The 23,063-nt window shown below is 38.0% G+C and overlaps 1 protein-coding gene across 2 annotated transcripts in view; it reads right to left on the reverse strand.

Annotated features, from left to right (window-relative positions):
• NALCN (sodium leak channel, non-selective) overlaps window positions 1-23,063 on the reverse strand; it is a gene marked incomplete at both ends in the record, with an annotated part of 233,725 nt that overhangs the window by 22,598 nt on the left and 188,064 nt on the right. For both annotated transcript variants that reach the window (XM_082304488.1, XM_082304487.1), the window contains 13 exons: window positions 47-145; window positions 230-350; window positions 2,104-2,210; window positions 2,945-3,049; window positions 4,319-4,486; window positions 6,275-6,406; window positions 6,508-6,628; window positions 7,004-7,060; window positions 9,366-9,488; window positions 9,654-9,745; window positions 11,010-11,079; window positions 11,518-11,619; window positions 21,949-22,022. In XM_082304488.1, the coding sequence (XP_082160614.1) occupies window positions 47-145; window positions 230-350; window positions 2,104-2,210; window positions 2,945-3,049; window positions 4,319-4,486; window positions 6,275-6,406; window positions 6,508-6,628; window positions 7,004-7,060; window positions 9,366-9,488; window positions 9,654-9,745; window positions 11,010-11,079; window positions 11,518-11,619; window positions 21,949-22,022 (1,371 nt within the window). The remainder of the gene's footprint in view (window positions 1-46; window positions 146-229; window positions 351-2,103; window positions 2,211-2,944; window positions 3,050-4,318; window positions 4,487-6,274; window positions 6,407-6,507; window positions 6,629-7,003; window positions 7,061-9,365; window positions 9,489-9,653; window positions 9,746-11,009; window positions 11,080-11,517; window positions 11,620-21,948; window positions 22,023-23,063) is intronic.

The raw sequence follows: 23,063 nt of genomic DNA on the forward strand, positions 1-23,063 counted from the left end.
TTTCTTACAGTCAGTTCTACACACAATAAACCACCTCACCCAGTACCTTGTTTTCATTGAAATTAGCGATGACAACTCCAACGAAAAGGGTCAGTCCAATCATGCAGCCAAGGAATACAAAAACATGAATGTAGATTCCATGGATCTGAATAGACAAAAATAAGATTAAACGTTAAAACAAATCAAAGTATGTGTTGTAGAATTCAAAGACTCTGATGTGTTTCCTTACCGGCCCAACGCGATGAATAATAACATCTCGGACTTCCACCCAGCCTTTTAATGAAAGAACTTCGAATAGTGCAAGCATTGCGTTCCCCACGTTGTCAAAATTAAAATTCCGAGGATTTGCCCTGAAATGCAGTACACAAATAGGTGTAACTTCAGCAATAAAATCGTTCTTTCTATTTGTTACCTTGATTCTTCATAGTCTAACTAACATTTAAATACCTTGCAAAGCTGGCGTGAAAGCCTTTGAACAACAAAACAATAGCAACAGTAATAAATATGCACAGCACAGTTTTTTTGATCCCTATGCATGTTTCATTTTGTTAATCAGAATCTGATTCACAGGAATAAAGCTTATAACATGTTGCTGCATTTTAGTGTTTTTGTCAATGAAATTAGTGAAATATAGTATTCATCAAAAAATGGATCTGATGGCATTGGCCAGATTCTAAAATTTACCTGAAAGAGACCAGTCTCAAACCCATATAAATGATTCGGTCTCCAAAGTCAGCGAGATCGTTTAGAAAATGTTGCTCCTTATTTCATTATTATTGTGAACTGATGGTCTAAAGCAAAACTTACTGAGAGGACATCACCTCTTCTTGGCTTTCCTGTATCATATACTCTGACCTTTTGTATTAGTTGAGATTCAAGAGGATGAACATTAAAAGTACCCGCTTCGGGCTAGGTTAGCACATTGCTCTGCCTCTACAATCTCAGATAGATAATCCAAGGAGCCCAATTAATGTTCAAGAATTGATAAGGTAAATAGTTGTATTCCAGAAGAATTGTTAAGTGTTTGGTGCTTCTGAAAATCCAGCCATTGAATGAAAAAGAGAGCTCTCTGATGTAGATATTTCTTTTAAATGTGGTCCTTATACTGACATCCGGCTTTTGAAAATCTGGCCTGACACAGCCAACAGGTGGTATAAATGTCCTTGCAGCAAAATATTTTTCTGCAATAACAAAACATTCCCCAAAGTTTACAGTTATGCTGATTGAGATAGTTTTTGCTTATTTCTGAATCAAGCTGAAGAGGACTGAATTTGCTTAGTCAAGGAAGAATTTGTCTGAAGCATACAGAAACAAAGACTTCTGCAGATGTCAGAGTTTCACTGACTGTTCAAATCACAGCATATTATTTCATTAGTGTAGGATGGCTCTGAATCTACCACTGCTGGTACATTCTTTATCCATGCACATAGTCAATTAAAATAATTGTGGCTGTTTAGCTGATTTTGCAAAATGCCAACGAACTTAAAAGTCTAAACAATTAAAAAGAGGTTTTTTTGCCTGTTCACGTGTTGGGAAATATTAAATGGACTTTACCAGAATACTAACCATAAACATAATATTAGCTCTTAAATGACTTTTATGGCATTACTGCACCAGATAGACCACAAGGATTCCCTGCATGGGAAACAGAAAGAAGTTGCTAGCTGCATGGTTAATGGCCACAGAGGAGAAAGGCTGTTTTTAGGCTTGCTCATTGTTTTTTTGTGGGTAGCTGTAGGCAGGCTGATTTAGGTTCTGTTGTTGAGGTATGGCTCTCAGTATGTCTTCATAATAGTAGTAATGCACAATTAAGTGATAATCTTGGTTCAAGCCAATAACTGCCACTGTAATAATAATCACATCTAATTCCTATCTGGGTTCAGTACCTATGGGTATTTTTTTCCATTTCGCTTTACGAATACAACAGCAGGTTAAGACTGGAAAAGTTTCATATATCTGGCTTTTGACTAAATATACCACAATTTTTACCCTTAATATCATCTGACTTACAATAAAAACCCTCCATCAGGAGTTTAACGCTGTGAGATTTAAGCCATAGTCTACATCAAAAGCTGAAAGATAAGCCATTATGTAGCAACTCACCAGACTCGTGGCACCCAAAATCCAGGCTTTTTCTCTCCAGGTCTTAGCTTTAAGTTGAGATTTTTGGAAACACTTACATTTATTCTGAAGATGCCATGACAATCTTCCTATGGTGAAATAAATCACAGCCTGAGATTAAATAATGGCCTGTGAGAGATGCCAAAATGCCAGTATAGACAGCACACTTGCTATGATGGGGAAGCAATGTAAACACGAATGAGGGGTTATTTACAAGTCTGGGATTAATAGTCATGGACCTTTACCCAAAGGAAAAATGCATTTTAGGAAGAATTCAAAAAACCCTTCTTCCAGGACTGAGAGTGCTTTTCATTTTGCAAGCCTGTCTAGCTGTTCACCTCTTTCCTAAAGACCATTGCTCTCTTTAGCTGATGATATTTCTCCAAACACAGTAAGACATACAGCTAACTTTCTTCATGTAACCTACATAACACTCCCAGTGCTTTTGATCTCTAGCAGCCTAACCTCGTTTTTAGCTGCTGACCTATGAATGCAAAGGTGTCATTTTCCATGGTTAATTCCATCTGACACCCAGTCCTTTGCAGATAATATGGCATGAATTTGACAGCTTGTTTAGATAGTCCCCAACATCTGGACTTGCTTTACTTTTTTTACATGAAAACCCAGCCTTGCCCTCATTCACTCACTCCTTCATCACCTCCATCATCCTGCTTCTGAACAAGAGAGTGCCCAAGATCTCCATCTCTCAGTTGATAGCTCTGATGATTGCCACTTGCTTGATAGCTCTGGGGCCACTTGCTTTCCCCAGCAGGCAGAAATGGCACAGCATACTATTATTTTGAAGCAGGAAAGCAGTTCTTACCCTAGAGATGATGTGCGGATCATTGCATTTAGCCAGTTTTCCAGCAAACAGCTGCACTCCAAAGCTTGCGAAAACGAGCATTAATGTCAGCAAAAGGATAGAAACCTGTAAAGATGAAGTTAGACTTGTCAAGCTCTCCTCCTGCAGACTTGAGAAAAGGGGTCAGATCCTTCCATGAACTGCAGGGACGATTGTTTTGTTGCATACACCTGGAGATAAGGCTTTCATGACCAACATGTTCCTTTAGATTCTAATCCAGTAACCAGGTGCTGTGTTATTATTAACATTATTATTATTAACATAGCATCTAAGAATTGCAGATAAGGATCAAAGCTTTTTTGCACTCAGCATACAACCTTGCTAAATTCTGCATACATAAGAACTGCCATCCACTTTAAAGAGAACTCTTCAAGTACTTAAAGATGTGCTGTTTCTGTTTGCTGAATCAGGCTTTACTAATTAATCTGAGTAAGCCATTGTTAGATATTTAAATCCAGGATAGCTACAATAAGGATATGCATGAGTAAATTATGATGTAAATATCTTTAATAAGATACAGTAGCTATAAAATGCTAACTAGCTTTATACTTTTTGTCCTTGTTCTACTACTGTCTGCAAATGTTTTGTAGCTTAGCTTTTTATAACAACGTGACTTAATACAGAATTCTGTTCAGGAATAAAATGTCTGTTGTTTAGGGTGGCACATATCACTTAGGGAAAGTTGGGTCCCCAGATAATAGATTAGGTTCTGATCAAGCAATCACAGACTCCATTACTATTACTAGTACTAGTACTAGTACTAGTACTATTTATTACTATTACTATTGCCACTGCTGCTGCTGCTACTACTACTACTACTAACTACTACTACTACTACTACAACTGCATAATCATGATCACAATAATAACAACAATGACATAACAATGAGATCCAGATCTGTGATGAACAACCGCATTGTCGCTGGTTGCCTCTCAAAAAACTTGGGAGGTAGAGACCTTCAGCTTGGAAACCAGGTTTACTTTTATTCTTGCAGAGCTGCCATACCCTACTTCTCATCTTCCTTCTCCAACTAGAAATGTGAATAGAGGTAGATTTTATTTCAGTAGTCCTCCTATGTAATTATGTATATATATGGAATGAATAATATAATTTATAAAAGAATTATTACAGCAGCTTTATTCAGTATAAAAGTAAATGAGTTACTTATATTCCTAATTTTTAACCTGTTCTGTGGTCATCTGCAGCGATAGCTACAATGAAAAGTAAACAAACAATGGAGAGAAGATTAGAAAACAAACCTTAGAGCAAAACAGTATCTTATTACTCCTCCATATCTTCTTTTTAACAACAAGAACAAAATAATTGGCACATACCAAAAAGATTTCCTTAAAGCCACTAAACAGCTCTCGCACCACTTTCCTCATCTGAGGGACCAGTTTGAAAATTCGAAGAGGTCGGAGGCAGCGGAGTACCATTAAGAGCTGAGCTCCCGATTTGGCAGGGACGTTCTGAGGCATCCAGCACAGGAATATCAAACTTACCTTGAGGGGACAGAGCAGAAAAAGGCAAAGAAGGATTAGGTTTACACCACCTTACTTGACATAGACACAGCACAGAAGATCAATAAACAAACACTTCTCTTCCTTAAAAATAAAGGGAAGATTAAGGCAAAAAAAGCCCAATTTAGAAAAAGGACTTGGATCTACTGTGCCCTGGCTGACTGTCCTACCTAATGGGCATCACCTTCAGCCTCTGTCTTCCCCTTTGACTCAAAATCTATTATTTTATTCGTTTCAGCAGATGGAACAGTTCCAAAAGAAGGAATCAAATTGGCTGATTCAAAGCAGGGACACGAACTATCTTCTTGGAGAGGGCAGCATCATCTCTTCCCCCCCTTCTCATTTCAAACAGATTCTATCCTGAAACTGAGATATCCTCACCTGGAAAGTCTGTTAACAGTTTCCTCGCCAGTTTTTCCTAACACTTTGTTACAGGCATAAGTAGTTTTGTCACTGCGTGGTTTTACCACACAAATACTATGCATTTGAAAGTGTTTTCAAGCAGCATAGTTGGGTCTTGTAGCTTGAACAATCTCTGACAGATGGTTATTTATTATAAAGTCTGTTAATTACTTCTTACTTTTTAAAACGTATTTATAAAGCCAATGTAATTACAGGGGGACAGAGGTGAGAGTGCACAAAAAATGGAGGATCAAGCTGATACCGCCAATATGATTTAAAACATAATATAATTTGTTAAAAACAACAGTGTTAAAAGACAGGTACGCCACCAAAACAAAAAGATTTGCCAGTGCTTCTGACTTTCTTTCATATTCTTTTAAGACCACCACAGGCACATTTGGAATATCCAAGCTACACCACCTAAATTTTCCTTCAGAGAAGCAAAGGGATTCAGAGGGATTTCAAGAAACTAATGCACATACTGATTATGCATACTACAGTAGGAGTTTTGTATAAGTATGCATATTTTTATTTATGCTAACAATGGAATCTTTGATACAAATTGATCGTGACAAATTTTATGCAGCACATCTGTCTGGTGGATTAATCTCTGAAAGATTTAATCTAAACCCATCAAAGCCATTTCGCTTAGTAATTTCTTCAGTTAGAAAATATTTCATACTGTATTATACCGAGTACTGGTTTTGACACATTCTGTGGTGTTTATTGTCATACATGAAGGGGAAATGGACCCCCTTCTCTTGGATTTGAATGGAATGGAAGATATTTCCAGGGGACAAAGAAAACAGTAGAACAATTTTTTCCTGAGAACCACCACTGATATGGAATATAGAAAGATGCTGCTTTGCTTTCTTTCTGCTATAGCAACACCAGCAACAAGGATATGCCCTTCTGTGAAATGCTAGAGGCTTTTGAAACACCTTCTATAAAGCAGGAGAACTATCGAGAGAGGAGGAAGCAATGAATGGCTAAGAAATAGATAAAATAAAGATTCTCTTGCATAAAAATGCTGAAGCAAGGTCAGAGATCTCGAGCTTTGGAATGAAATCAGGTCTGATACTTAAAGCATATCAACAAATAGATAATTAAAAGGGGTCACACAATGGCCCTACGCTAAACTGCCAGGTGCTTATCACATGTCACTGTATTTTTAGATGTCTAAACAAGTATTTGTACACATAACTAACAGGACTGCACATGAAAACAGTAGTGTTTGAACACAAATTACACTACTGCATTTGCACCAGGGTGTAGAGCCAAACTTTTTAACATTACCAAACATTTCTATATCCAAAGATATCGAAATGAGGGACGCTACAGAAATCTCCCATAAATATAAAAACTTACAAGATATATAAATATGTCCATAACTCCTCCGAAGTCCCTAATGACAGCTGTTGGCGTAAAAAACAAGCCATCTGCCATAATCTTCAGATTAAGCTCAATGCTCATGAATATTACAAAAACATATTCAGCAATCTGAAAATCAAAGCAGAGAACAGTCATAATTTAGGAATAGGCAGTGGAGAAAAACAAGGTGACTGTGCTTCATTAAATGTAAAATGATTCAGTGACAGTACCTGGAGTGTTGGAGCATGCATAACTCTTCTAAAGGGGGATTCGAACATCATGGAAATGCAGGAGCATATAGTAACAATGATCATGACCCAGTCCAGGTACGTAACCAAACCCAGCAAGTCACTGTGAACAATACATAAGGATAACCATTACAGAAATGCCAAAAGTGCTATGTCACTTGTATTGTGTCTACACCACAGTTAAGTGCTTTCCTATGAAAAATAAATTAAGCTGAGGAGTGTCAAAGATTTAAATATTTCAGAAATGAGCAGTAAAACAAGGGAAGTTACATGCAAGTGAAGAAGAAAAGTCTGATAAAAAAATCTTCTGCCTATTCATCCTCCTCCCCAGAAAACTCCATGGAAACAGAAACCTTTTGGGGGAAAAAAGAGAAATACACATGTGCATGCACACATACACACATACATGCATGTGTGTGCTCACACACTTATACTGCAGGCTTATTCGACCAAGCAAAGTTACTTTTGCAGTGCTTACTAAAGCTGATGGTATTTGGTATTTTTCACAGCTCCAGTAACAGGATCTGTTTTAGAACTATAAAAAGAAGAAAAGATACAGTCATTTACATTTTATTTTAGTCAGCATTATAATTATACCATGCATCCATCACCTCAAAGTAATTTATATCCAAAATCAAGGCTACATTTTATCTTGGCTTAATTTTAAATATCTGTATAAGTTTCATTTCATTCTATGCAATTTTAGTCTTATTATCAACACAGCTAGTGTCACTTTAATTCATGGCCTATCTGTAATTCCTCTAACGGTTCTTTAAACTGCTAGGTTTTTGGGTCTTGCTTTTGTAAGCAAGGACTTAATTTTCTGTTTTGCTTGGGGATGGGGAGGATAACCTGCTCCTGAATATTATGCTCCAAAGTGCTTCCTCAGGAGTTCTTTCCTTTTACTTCAAAACCTCTTGGACCATATCCTCAGTTGACACAAAAAAATCTTTCCACAAGCCCTATTTCTTTTATTACTTCAATAATTTTCTGATGAATGTTTCTAGATTCTCCATATCTGAATTCTCCTATGAAATTGCTGTGCTTCACCTACCATATCCAAACACCCATTAGGCAGCCAGAGAGAGTGAGTAATAAGCACATATCTAGGTGGCACGAGTTAAGTTCTTGCTCCAGCAATTATTTAGCCTTTTTATACAAAGCTGAATGGCTTCAGCAGGAGAAGCTACAAGAATCCTGTCCAAGAAGCCTCCCCTGCCCCACTGGTTAGGGGCATTTTTCACTTGTCTTTCAAATCCTTGTAGCAAATCATGCCAAGACAGGATCTGCACTGAGGTATCCTATATTCCATGTGAGGGCTCTAGCCACTGGGATGTGAAATTGCCATCACTTCCTCGCTAAGCTTGAAGTGAAAAATGGACTGACCTGACTTGAGGCATTACCACCAGAAGAGATTTCATGGTTATGAGTTACAAGAACCCAAGATGCACACAAGGAGAACAAGAGGCATCTTCCACAGGCCAGGTTCACCCACTTACACCAGTCAGTATACAGAATATACTGGTTTTGGTGCTTTCCCACTGAACCCACTGACTTTTGCGTCTTCTTAAGCTCACACCTCTTCCCCACATTGTATACATTGGCATTCCTCAGCCTTTTTTACTAGAAGAAAATATGTATCCTACCGGTTTGAGAAAGATATCTAGACTACCTTACTTGGCAAGCAGGGTGGGACAATGAATAAAGTAGGTAGGATTTAAATAAATGAAAAAATGACTGTTTAACAAAATCAGTTCACTCTTATAATTGCGAACATTTTAATTAAACTGTTGATAATACCCTGTTACCCTCGAGCACTCCACAATGCTAGGAGGCACTGACATGTATTTGACAAGTGGACTGGAATGCATGTTTGTGTGTTTTGTTCTGCTGTTTTAATCTGCAACTGCTTCATGGACCAGCAAACTCCAATCAAGTTACAGTTGCATAGAAAAGTAGGCACCTAACTCAAGGTCGTGCTTCTGCAGAGGTGGCAGAACACTTAAATATGGGTATTGTAAAACTGAGTATCTAACCTTCCTGTTCTGCCTAGAAGTAATTTGTTGAAGGGCACAGAGAAAATCAACAGTAAAGCAGGTGCTGAAACCAGGCCTTCCAAGTGCCAAGCTCATAGCCTTGAGCTATCTTCTGTCTTACGCTGTCTGTTTGCAAGGTGACATGCACTAATCCTCCAAAATTAGGGTGCCAGCCATAGACAGAGGTTTAAAAGAAGAGCTGTAAGATGATTTTATATCAAGCTGCTTGTACATAGATCTCTATCTGCCACACTTGCATATGCCTACAGTTTAGTTAGAGTCTTCCTGGTTTTCACCTAGTCTCAGCTTTTGTCCTTTTATCTGCCACAGCTGAACACCTCCCCATCCCATTCTGGGTCTCTAATTACGGGCTAAACAGTCTTCGGGTGAGCATAGGTGAGATTCATTTCTCTTCACCTTTTTCTATTCTTTGAGTAACTGTTGGTGTATAAAGACTTCCTGCCTTATGATGAGGAATAGGAAGGGAATAGCAAGCTGATTTCCCAAGGTCTAAAAATGGGCGTATAAAAGATTACCCTTTCCTCTCAGTTCACACCTGCAGTTTCCCCACAGCCTTGTCCCATCTCAGCATCACAGACTGCTCAAACATGTCTGCCCTTACACAGCATTTTACTGCTTCCTTTCTTCCAACAGCAAGGCTATACCATAGGCAACTGATTGCCAGCTTGTGTGGTGACCACATTATATGCAGTTTTCCTTTCAAAATAAAAGTTAGACCTAGATTTCTGAGGACATGAAAGTAAACACTTGTTGGAACCAATTGTTGATACGGAATAAACTTACGCATTAAAGCGAGCTCGTACCACCACTCGGCAGAAATTCCTGAATCGGTGCTCACGACCAACTATGAAAAGTGGTTTATCAAAATATGGATGATTCTCTCGCAGCTCCTCTTCCTGGACTTTCCTTTTGAAAGATAGAACGTAAATTATTAAGTGATATGCATTATACCTGGCAAAAATATCCCTTATACTTCGTTCTTTTTTCATCATGACTCTCAATACTTTTTACTTCATACAGAGAATACTTAATACAGAAAAGTGTGCACTCAGACTTTTGATTTTTAAATACCTTTTCATTTCAGCTTGTTCTTTTTTTTCTTGGATCATCTTTATCTCACTGTCTTCTCTCTGTGCATTTCTGTATCTCACTGTGTTGGAGTGCTAGAAGCAAAATGATTCCTTTTAAATGAGGTCTGTGGGTTGTTGTTTTTTAATGTTTCAGATGAAAGCAAGATACGGTATTTTACATAGAAAGATTCAAATGAAAAATCTTTATTTCCAAATGCACTGCACATCAACTCAGTCAAGCATATTGTACAGTATTTTCTATCTACAGCACAAGGCTGCTTATTTTCATCAAGGTTAATTTCAGTTTTAATTTCATGCGTGAAGTCCCATCTAATGCAACTTTTAACTTTAAAAGAAAGGTCTTGTAAGCTCAGCAGATCTCTCTGAACTGGAATGAATACCATCAAAGTTACTAAGGGCAAAGACTGGGAAAGAAAAGGCTTTAGACACCCTTTCAGCTTCTCAAGCCTGCTGCATGTGCTGCCAGGCAGCAAGTTGTGCAGAACATACAGTTAGTGAGTACAGAGCGCAGAGAGAGGGGAGAGGGAGGGAGGACGGTTGCCTGAGCTCATCCAGTGGAGGGTACAGTCAGTATTACTATTCAGAGTTAAGTGAGTCTTTGGAGCATGCCTGGAGGGGAAATGCTGGGTGTTACCCTTACTATTGGACACAAGCGAAGCCACATTTTGTTTAAAAGATTAGTAACCTACAGTTTCTTCCTACCACCATGCAGAATAATTCATTAATTACTTCTTATGCAGTTGTTTTTAAGTATGAAGCACATCTAGAAAATGACTATAATAGTTTGGAAACATAGGGACTAATATCGCCCCCTGAATTTTCATAGTCACAGAAATCCACAAAATATCATGAATTTGCAGAAGTGAAAATGCACTTAACTGCATGAAACTATATCACAGTGAAATCTGTGATTACTATTCTCCCTTTTAGTCTTTGTCCTTTCGTCTGACAGTTCTTGTGTTTGAAAAATATTGTTAAACTTCCATCAGAAATTTTGAAGTGCTGTTTTGCCAGCCTGAGTGATTTCTGTAATTCCAGAGTAAGGATTTTTAAGATGTCCTGGGTAGCAATTGTGTGTTCCTAATGTAGTGTCTACAACTTCAGTGAATCTATTTCAGCAAGCGTTTCAAAGCCAGTAAGTCTATCACTGAAATAACCCTGTCAATTGTTTGGAGAATAATTCTAATGCAATTACAGTATTTGTTTTATTATTTCCTTTCAAAAGACAAATTGTAGACAAGATCATAGACAGACATTAGTCTTACACAAGCATTTATTATATAGTACATATTTCTTATATTCTCAAATTGAAACAATCATTTCTATGAGGACTTACATCTTGAGTCAACGTTTCAAGAGATTTTCCTCTACTGATTCGCTGGCTGTTGGAACCATGTCTCAGTGACCTGAAACAATCATAATCAATTTAACGATACATCTCAAGATGAAATTTTGACCTTTATAGGATGGCCATTATAAAGCACTGCTCTCCAGCCACCCAATATCTCAAATTCTTATCATTTTTCTCTCACTAACATCAGAAGCTTATAAGTTCTTCAATTGTTTTCAATCCGGTCTACCATAAGCCAATTTCTTTCCTTCTGATCTTTAAATTGATAGCTTTGTAGTTGGCGAAGGAAATGACATTTGAAATAAAAAGGCATTTTTTCCATTTATACAGTACAATGAATTTCATTATGGTTACAATGAAGAATGTAGAATTCAGTTCTTTGTACAAGTAAGTCATTTCAGTTTTTCACACGTTAGGTATTGCTCAAATGTAATTCTTTGCATCACCTTTATTTTAAGAATATTTTTAAACCATCTTTTCTGTCTGTGTTTACCTGCGTTCTTGTCGTATATGATGCTGGACACTAAGTATTGACCTTTCCTTTGCAGGCTGCCCCTCAAAGGATCCACTCAGCATGCGTTGTCTAGTACAGGCCCTACAAAGAAATATAATGATGATACAGAGTTTTCAGTATAAATGATATTTTCTGAGGTAGCATGTTCAGATAAGTCCGCTTGGCCTTCTGGGAAGCAAGTGCACAGCATAACAAACAATAACAATAGAACAGCAATGGACTTTCCATGAAAACATGGTATTTCCAAGGCAATAGTCCCCACTGCAACATAACCGGTCACCTGATGAACTTTCTCCGTGCCTTATCAAGGCTCATCTTTGAAGTTTTTTCAGTTTCTTGTAGAATTTATGGTCCCTCAAGACTTCACTAAGTGTGAAAAGGGTCAAGCAAATCATCAGTAAAATCAGCTTCTCAGCAACAAAGAAGGGAATAGTACAAGTACAGCTGTCATTTTAGGGCAGCTCCCTTTCAGGGCTGTATGTGGCAAAATATTTATGTACACACTCAAGACTTAGAGCACATCTTTGAGTGTTGTTCTACATAACTGGGACCATATGTGGTCTGAAATGAAAACCTGCACATTGCTGATATCCTGTAACATGAAATGTCTGCTCTCTGGGAATGCATTGAACTTGCAGCATTTTGTTGTGTTGTTTTTTTCACTTGTTTGCTCATTTGTTTCCTTTTGCTTTTCCTGAATTTTGGCAAACATATTTTACACTACTTTGGCAGAAACGAGTGTTTCATTCAGATGGTTGGTTAGTAAGCGTGCTACAGTTAAACAGAGCATGTGTATCTTTATTTTGCTGGCTACAATGAAACAGATTTGCTTAAGGAAAAGAGAAGTTTCCATTGAAAGAGAGCTGACAACTCCTCTGATGGCTTAGAAATGGCACTTTGGCCAACTTTGGAAAAATATTTTAACCTTCCAGGAATGCTGGAATTTTAAGTTTATGCAGTGCATGGCTTATTGCTCATTTTGTGCTACACAGTCATTCAGAGAAACTCACACAAGACCCAGCTGGTAATGTTTCATACTTTTTAATAAACTGAATCTCCATTTTTCTTGAAAACATGAAAAAAACTACATGCTATTGGAGTGACCACTCTATTTGCCAGTCGACTGTAAGGCTTGGATAAATGCTATCCTTGACACCATGGGATAATCATGCTTGATGGCAAAAGGCATCCCAGGCACATTCTTTCCCCACTATGACTTTGGTTTTCACTCTTCTCCGCTATGTCACCTTCTTTTGGATTTAAACACATAAATGATAGGAGTAAGGATCCAAAGCGAGATCTGGAACAAAAAAAGTGTCATCACTGCCAATCATACTAGCATGCTAGAAAAATACATTGTGCTACACTCGTTACAGAGGGCATTAGATTACACTACAGTGAACTGAAGCATCATGCCATTTAAGAAAATTACTGTATGTCTTATAAAACACAGCTCATCTTAGCCAAATCATGAACATTTTAATGCCAATGGATTTTAAGCATTATATTATGGAGGATGATACTACATAACACTGTCAGAAGACAACAGAGATATCATTTGAATACCTGTGCAATTTTCTTGTAAAAAAAACAGATAAAAATTGTTTCCTAAAAATAGATCCTACTTAACTCCATTAAAATGACAATCCAGTTTTTCCCAGCAGAGACAATGGAAAGTTCTGGGGTCTAACTTCTGTATAGAGGCTTCTTGCTGTGACAAAGAGGGTAACATCTTTTTTTCCTGTAAACATAAATTACTGTAGTCTGCTTTTAACAGTTAGGAATTATTTTCTTGACATCAAAAAGTGACTTGCACATAAACTTTTCATGTCCTTGTACACAGGTTACTTGAATACCAAGTTACATAAACTCTTAGTGTCCATAATAAAAGAGAACATTAAATGCTCAAACAATAAATTCTTTACTTGGCTAATGAACAGGATGGCTTATTTGATTATTAATGGTATAATAAAATATACTTAGCCATATACTATACAGAATGGTCATACATAAAGGGAAGACCTATGGAAAGACTGTTGGGATTGTCTATGATTTCTTCCTAAGTTTGATTCCTAAATCCATACTTAGAATTTATATCCATTGCCTCATTTTCAGTAACTCTGGAAGCCTGCAGCTCCTACTGAAGTCAACAGAGAAATAATGAAATGCCAGCTGTAGAGCACAGAGATCAGAAATTTTTATCCAGTAACTGCAAAGAAACTTTTTGTATTTTCAGAGAAAAAAAATGCTGTGCTGAAAAGTCCGTTGCTACTTTTGACAGTCTCTCTCCCGGCATTTTCCACTTGATGGGAATCAGTGCCTTAATCTTCCTTGTATTAACTCTTAGTCAAAGCCACACTTTGTTATCCTTTTGACTCAGGATCTGGATATTTTTCAGCATTTAGACACCTAGAGTTGCAGATCTTCGGGGACTTTTGAAAAAGAAGGCGAGTGCCATGAAGTTTTCAGAATTGCAAAGCTGTCTATTTTAAAATCTAAAATAGGATTTGATTTCTTATTGTAGACACCTATTCTTATGTGTTCACTTCAGTGCCTACATGTGAGCCATGTGTCCAAGCTTCCTTCATAACCAGTGGAGATGTAGGACTCAATTAAATTGGTTGCACAGAGGTGGCCAGTTCCACCTGCCATGCCTTGGAGTATTTTGTCTTGCTTCCAGCTGCTGCTTCAGCAGGGTATGGGTCCCCTGCACAAATTTATCTATTACCAGTCATCCTCAAGAGGATGTCTTGGACATCCTCTGACATCTCATATGTTACTGAATGTCCATATGTGGACAACTTCATTGAACACTTAGTCAATTAATTTAATTAATGATGTTTAGAAGCTATTGAAGTAATCACAAAGTGGGCATCTAAAGACAAAGCAGTCAACTAAAGATCTCACCGGGCTCCACTGCCTGTATTGACTAGACATCTATCAACTCGACGACAGTTTCAACACTTAGCTCACAGGCCGATCTGGTAGTCTGGAGGTGAATCCCACACCTGGGACAATCACTGTGTCACAGTTTTAAAAATTTAGTGGTTCAAAATAGATGTTTTCTTGGCTTGATACATCTTCACGTAACTGTAGCTGGTCAGAATCTTTTGACCTTTCTTCGAACAATGCAGGCAAAATTCCTTTTTTTTAGCTAAAATTGTCCTTCCCATCTTCCTATACCACCTCTATGAAATATTAGACAGGTTCATGTTCACTTGTGGAGGAAAGAGGAAGTTATGAAACAAAGGAGAAGAGACAAGAAATATGTCAAGCTTCTGGACTTTGTACTGGCAGAACCCTGAACACAGTCCAGCAGCTGCAAACTACATGCTCTAAATTTGCCTTGGAAAGCACAAATCGAATAAAATAACCCAAAAAAGAAAATGCAATTTGGTAGGTTATCAGCCAGACTACAAAACAATACGATATTGGAATACTACATAGTTTGTATTACCTGCAAACAATTATGAGGTCCAGACTTTTGAAGTCTAAACTATTTCATGCTTTGGAATACCTGAAAAATAAGTAGGGAACAGAGTGTTCAAGTAACATGCTTTGACCTAATGCAAAATGTTAAATGCTTTGATCAATACTTAAAAATACTATACCTTTCATAAATATTATGAGGTCTCTTGCAGATGGTATGCATATGGCTCACTCCTGGACTTTTTAGGAAGGCATTCTCTCCACAACAAGTGTTTGCTCATCTTCTTGCATCCCAGTATAACACTGATTTGTTGTTTTTCTGTATTATTTTAATGAGTGAATATTTATGTGTTCTGTAGTAACCGCATACATTACTATGTACTTTTGTTCTTGTCCCTGAAACATGCTCACGCTGAAGTCTTAGCAGTGTGGTATCCTTCAGGAAAACACTCAATTATCAACATCATTCAGCATTGTTTTCACTATGACTCTCTATTGTTACTAAATCTTTCTATGCTCTCATTATACTTCCATCTAGCTTGGAAAATATGGTTCAATGTGACAGGTGGTGAATCTACCTGATAGGTGTTCTTGTGTTTCTCTCTTTCATTTTATAAATTTAATTCACTAAGGCACTGTTTGAATAGCAAGCAAAATGCACATTTTCACCACAGCTACACTATGCTTCTTTGGGAAAAAATATACTATTTCTTAAAGAAATGTGAATTTGGCTGGTAAAATAAAATGAGTTATTAATGCAACTTGGATAATTCATGGTTTTTCTTTTCCATGTTTTTTCTTGTTTCTTTCCATATGTCTCTAAAGGAAAAACCAGAGTCACTTATTTTCTTTAGTGCCTGCTCAGTCTGTTAACTGTGGTAGCATACTTTCTTTCCTTTAGCCGTTCTGTACTCTCGTCCTTCTTACCTTGCTGTTTCAGCTTTTCCTCTACCAGATGTTTGTATAATAATTATTTTCCTTGGATTACAGAAGAATTGATAGAACCAATGGAGAAGAAGGAACCTCAAAGGGCCATCTAGTCTATCCTCACCTCTGTCAAAGCAGGATTAATGATAGCTACGCTGTTCTGGGCTGATGTTGGTCTAACTTCCTTTTCCATACCTGCAGTGTTGGAGACTGCACAGCCCGCTAACTCTGCTTCACAACAAAGCTTTACAGTGATCTATAACATGGTGGTCACTTGGCACAAAATCCATAGAAGAGAACTACTTCTTACCAATGGATATGCGCATTCCGGTATTTCCTTCTGTTTGTCTTTGCAGGAGGCAGGTGAAATCCAATGATGTCATACACTTGTGGAGATTTAAGAAGGTGGTGACTAAGTCTGGATTTTGCTCCTGATGACAACTGTCATCATCTGAGCTTAACTGGAACATTTGTTCTGAGAAATGCATGGTATCAAAGCCTTGCAGTTATGAAGAAAGAAATCATACTCTTAAGAGAGAAAACATAAATTATATACAGAGAAACTTGTTGTAAGTGATTTAGAACTGACTAATGCAAGTCAGTTATTTAATACAGGCAAACTTCTAATAAAGGATACCAAGGATATGCTTTCTATGATGAAACAACTGGCTATGCGGACAAGCAAAGAGCAGTGTTTGACACACTGAATGGCAGAGCATTAAACCAGAAGGACCCTGATAAACCTGAGGACTGAGTCAGCAAAAGCTTCAGGAAGTCAGACAAGGAAATGTGCAAAGTTTCACACCTGGTAGAGAATTGCTCCATGCATCCATGCAGGCTGTGGAGTGCTGGCTGAGGAAAAGGATCTGGGAGTTACACTGTGCACTGGGTCTGGATGGGATGGATTTACCTGGATGATAACTGGATGAATGTGTTCCTGCCATCAGTAAGGCAAACTGCCTGCTATGTTAAGGAGCGTAGCCAGCAGATAGAGGGAAGTTATTATCCCTCCTTGACTCAGAACTGGACAGGCTGCACCTGGGACACAGTTCTGGGTACTCCAAGAGGGATGGTGAAACACAGGAGCAGCTACAAGAGGTCAGTGGCCTACAACACATGACCTCCAGGGAGACTTGAGAGAGCTGTGCTTGTTTGTTTTCCTGAAGAGGAGGTTAAAGCATGAAGCTAAACTCTTGTCACTGCAAGATGACAGAGCAGTGAGCAATGGACAGAAACTGTGGCTTGGAGGGTTCAGACTGGAGATCAGGAAAACCCTCTCTCAAGGGTAGGGTAATGCAGTGCTGGAACCAGAGCAGGTGGAAGATGAAAGCTGATCTGATCCAGGGTTAGCTCCTACTTCAAGTGGGCAGTTGGATAACATGGCCTCCAAAGTTTCCTTCTGACCAAAACGTCTATGTTCCTGTGATAAACAAACTAATGAAAATGTCTGCTCATTCTTTTATGAGAGGTGGTGTATTATACTACTGTATTAGTGTCCAGAGATAATTTATTCAGAGATTAACTTTATAACTTTTCTAGAACCACAGAGAATCTTGTTTCTTGCTCATTCTAATATTCAGGAAAAAAACACTGTATTTTGCAGAAATACTTGTATGAACACAGTCTGAATTATCTTCTAGCATATTAGCAAATTAGTAGAACTGGGTACTTAATTCAAGCAATTATTACCTTTTTTTCCCCCCCAAGATGCACTCATGGCAGTCTCAGTTTCAAACATAAGATAAACGCACTTCACTCAATTAGCTGTTTATGAACCTGAAAGTTCCACTTAAGCATGAGCTATGTTATTCCCTCAGGTCCAGTAAATGCATCTGACAAATCTTGCCTAGAACAGTGAAAATCCTATTGCATACCCCTAGCATTTGTTTACAGTTTGACTATAGCATCAGCTATAATGAAAAGCAAATAAAAACCTGCCCATTTAAAAAAATGTTAGTTTCCTGAACTGTCACAATATATATTTTATAATAAAATGAATTTTTGTGATTTTGGTGAGTTTGATTTTCTTATCAACAGACCAGAGAACTTTTCAGTTATTCCTTGTATTTTATAAAACAAGGGCATAAACCCTTACGTGAGGGTGACCGAGCACCAGCACAGATTACCCAGAGAGGTTGTGGAGTCCCCATCCTTGGAGATACTCAAAAGCCGTCTGGACATGGTCCTGGGCAACTGGCTCTGGGAGGCCCTGCTTGAGCAGGGAGGTTGGACCAGGTGACTTCCCTTCCAACCTCAACCGTTCTGTGATTCTGTGAAGCACGGTTTAATAGAGACCAGAATCACATTCTGCACTACTGATACTGTGATTATATTTTGGGCTATGTGAGACTACTTTCAATTTGCTCAGCTTCCCCACCACTCTGTGCTGTTTACAATTTATCCTCAGCACTGGAGACAACGCGCTGGTTTATACACAACATTTTGACTGGACCTTATCCACCCTCTCTACTTCAGAAAGCCAGTGGGACTAATAAAGGACTAGACAACCATTCTTAGATAATGACCCCACAAGGAATGAGGGTCAGAAGAATCACAGGCACAAAACCTGCTTTTAAAACTAAAAGCAGTGCCCATGGCATGAGAGAGTGAGACAAAAGTGGGAAACACTGAAGACACGTAGTAGTAATGAAATTTGCTAGAAAACGTGGTTATTGCTGCTGAGGGAAATGCATCATAATTTTCAGAAAGAAATGGAGCTGTTTGTAATTCAGAGACACTACTAAATGTGATCGTGTTTTGAAAAAGTTCTAATTTTCTGTCACTCACTTTGATCTCATTTCATTTTCCTCAGAAGGGTGCAGTCCCCACCTCAGAATGCATTTATGTGAAGAGTTAAGCCTCTCTGTGCACCTGCACTGGCAGGAGTGATGCAAATCACTGGTCAAAGTACCAAGGACAGTAGTTGCTACATGCTTGACTCTGTTCCCAGGACTAACTGCACCAAGACCTCAAGGGGGCAAGGTGAAGGCTGGTTTCCAATCAAGGATCTTCAGAAAATAGGTGGTTTCCCTGGAGTGCAGTGAGAAAGTTGCAGGAAGAGACCTGAGACCTCTGTTCTGCTGCATAACATAACATTAGATGAGCAGATGAGACACCTAGGACTGAATGTATGAACTGTCTCTCTGGGTGGTTGAGGGCTATTTATGCCCTTCTTCCTCCTCTTGGGGAAGAAGACGTCAAGCTGCAGTTCAGTATATAAAGGGAAAACCAAGGTTTGGATAGAGGAAGATGCACAAGAGAGACATAGAGGTACCTGTGTGTAATGCATAATCTTTCGATGTGGTGGGTTATGTTGAAACATTCAGAATTGGATTAAAATATAATTTGACAAGGTTTAAAAAGTAGGGGGGAAAAGGTAAGAGGTGGACTTAAGCTAGAACAGACTTAAAATTCTCTTTTCAGTATGGCAATTTCATCAAGTTGAAGTTGCCCATGGGCAGTTTTACTGTGTAGAGGCATCACTTTAGATAAAAGCTCTTTAATTCAGGTAGCCAAAAAATCAAAAAGATGCTAGAAGGAATCTTTTCAGAAGGGACATCCTGAGTTATCTCTTATTGTTCTTGGCATAAACGCCATTTTTTCTTTTGTCAGACACACTGAATAGCTGAGACTCAGCTACTTTTATTAAGGAGTATAGAGCATTTACAACTAAAGTAAAAATAAGAAAAAGAATCTCTCATGTCTTGTGAGTTTGAGTTTTCCTGTGTCCCTTGAACTGAATCCAAAATTTCAGCTGTAAATTTTATCCTTTCTTATAACTTCTTTTTCTGTTTGTAAAACTCCCCTGCATCAACACTGGCATCAACACGGAAACACTGGCAGTGCTGAGGACCAGCAGGCCCATCACTGGCAGTGCTCTCTATCAGCACGCCCACCAGATATACCATGAACACAATTTGCTTATGCTAGAACAGATGCATTGGAGATGTCACATTTCAAAGCTTACGTAGCAATTTTGAGGCAGTAACAAGGAACAATAAACAGTATTTGTTCCTTTTTCTCAGGAGGAGATTAAAGACTGCTTCTTTGTAAATGACTTACAAGCATCCCTAGAAAGCATTAGAAAACAAATGATCCCACATTCTGCTTACTTGACAGAAGTTCCCTCCTTTTCTCTGTGTTCCTCAAAAGTTCACCAATGATGACCCAGGAAGTAGAAAGAGAAAGCAGAATAAATGCATATTAAATTAACAGATTAAATAAAGTAATAGATTACTGGAACAAAACTCTCTTTTTCTGCCTCTGAAATTTTTCTTCAGCGCAATTCAGAAGTGAATTGATGAGAAGTCCTGCAAGATACAAAACTCTGGCAGAAGCCGTGCTCTGAAGGACCAAGTTTAAGTCAGCAGGATTGAAATTGGAAGGACTGATTTCTGATTCTGTCCTGGTACCTCTGAGAACTTAGTGAAGCCCAAACAACGGTTTGCTTGGATTCTCCTCTCCCTCTGCTTCAGAGCTCTCCTGAAAAGGAGAAAGTTCTGTGCTGATGGAAGAATTCATCAGGATTCTGATTTTCAATTTTCAGGACTTCATTTTTTCTCCTGTGTAAGAAAGAATGTAGCCCCTACAGATGTCATTCATAGGTTTTTAAATTTTTTTAAATATAAAACAGTACAGGATTCTCTTTGTCTACATGTTTCCTCTGTGGTATAGTAGAAGAAACATGCCAAACAAATTGACATTTGTGTAACCCTAGAGGTGTCAATAACATTTCACAGTTGTAATATAACATAGAATTTCATCAGAAATGTTTTACTGAAACACTGCCATGAAGCCTGTATCGAAAACCATATTTATAAAAGGCTTTTGATTAGGATAAAGAGACTTGTATTTATCTATCCGTAACAGTACTGCCTGTAAAATCAAGGTACATTCACTTAACTGAATGAAAAGCTTACAAATAGAGCCCTAAGTTTTGTTAAAATGGAATACTTATGGTCTTGTAGTTACATTTCTCAATAATATTTTGACAAAGAGCACTCATTTGAATTAGTAATTGTTCATGTTTTCATTACCATGGGTTTAAAGACAGATAAAGTTGCACATTAATTTCTACACTTCTCCCTGCACTGTATTCTTACAGAGCACTAAAAAGAACTAAAGAGCTGTAATATTTCTCAAACGGCAGGTAATTACTAGGCACTTTTCAAAAAACTTCACAATTGAGACATCACACTGCATTCTTAGCACACTGCTCCTCATAAAACACTGCCATACTTAATCTAATCCTACAGCTGTACTTCTCGGATCAGTTATTCCTGTTTATACTGCTTATTTACCTGGGACCAGTCATTTACAATATTCTGGAGATGCACCTGCTTTGGTAAGAATGTAAATACAAAAAAAGAATGATCTATAAATTGTTGGCATTGCTAATGCACCTCATATCAATGACAGTAATTCTAATGTAAAGCCAATAATGGCATGAAACACTGCAGCATGGTGTTATTCGTATGATAACTTTAGACATGGGTCTTGGAGACTTAGGAGTGCATTATTTACTTACGGTGCTGAGTACTTACTTGATATGGAGTACCGAAATGAGTGATCATTATTAAAACATTCAGGAAATCCTTCTATAGAAGTCACAGTTCTGAAGTCTTCTTCATTGTACATTTCCTACTTGGAATATGATTAGCTGTAGTCTATGCTTTCTAGCGTACAACCCCCATGAATGTTTATGTGCATATATCTGCAAGAACTAGGCTGGAATTCTTTAGGCAAAATAACACCACTTATGAAGAGATATTTTTGGTTAATTTAGAAGGAAGATGTGAAAAGAGCTGAAAAATGATCTTTCTGCATGACACAGAATTCAAATACATACTTAAGAAGAACAATCTCTCTCTTGTTGCTGTTTAAGCATATAATACATCCAGAGAAAAGAGCAATTTATCTTTGATAATGAAGGCAATAGATGTACTACAAAAGGATAGAGTATCATAAATATTATACATAGGGTAACATTCATGAAAAACGTTATGAGAAATCAGATGAGAGTCAAAACAATATCAAATCACTGCTGACTCTTACCTTAGAATTTTATTGATTGCTGTCTCTTTTTCCAGAAGGTTTCTTGCTCTGATGCTGAAAACAGATTTACGGAGCTATAAAATTAAGAAAAAGACAGTGTGCTTTTTAATTGCCATAAAATACAGCATGTGTATCTGACAGACCAATGAAACATTATAATGCTGAGTATATGTAACATTAAACACATAATGTTCTCCATCAGAAAGCTGTTTTTCAGAGTCTGTGGCACGGGTGCCCTTTTCCAGGAAACGGGTGGTAGAAAAGATCAAAATGGTCACACAGAGCCAATTCCTTGAGCAATGTGTAAGATCCTAGCCTTATCTTGCAGCTTTTAGCCTCCTGATCCCAATCCTTAGCTAGTTCTGGGCACAAAGAAGCAGATAGTCTTGTTGATTAGCACTAATATTATTCCCGTTATTACAGATTTCTTTTCTTCTCTGGTTGGCCAAGTCACACCTTTGTCTTGATCCTTGCTACTCCTCCTCCACTTTGGATTTTGACTAGGCTGGATCATAATCTGGAGATGCCTTGACTATACAGAAAGGCCAGCTAACAAAGTTTAGATACCTCTCTTCAGTGCCTAGAGTTAGGTGAGATGAAAGCAGGTCTCCTGTTTCTCCTGAAACCAGGCCTGCCTGCCTGTTCTTGCCCTTGCCATCTTCATTATCTGGTCATGAACAGTCTTTTAGGCACATTCTTGTGAGCAGGACTTCCTGGACATTAAATGAAAGGACTGGGATACAAGAAAAACAAGCACTTAATTCCTAAGCAAGTAGTAACAAACATGGCAAATCAAGGAACAAATCACAGCTGAAGAATTTAGCTGAGGAATTGCACCTGTGATGAACAGAAAGCCTCTGGCACCTTGTAAGACTTAACTCTGTCAACTGTTTGGAGACCATTATCTTGAAGCAAATGGTTGAGAGAGATTTGGCAGCTCCCAGCAATATGTGCCCTGTTTTTGATCGATCTGAAATGGATCTTTAAGCACATTTCTTTAAAACTATTTATTATAAATATTGGATTTGTTTAATTGATCTGTGTCTGACCTAAGAATATAAGTAATAGATTTCTAAAACACTACCTCAAGCCCAGAGTCACTCAACAAACAGTTT

The sequence above is a fragment of the Platalea leucorodia genome (assembly GCF_965183815.1).
Source record: "Platalea leucorodia genome assembly, chromosome: 2".
Classification (NCBI taxonomy): domain Eukaryota; kingdom Metazoa; phylum Chordata; class Aves; order Pelecaniformes; family Threskiornithidae; genus Platalea; species Platalea leucorodia.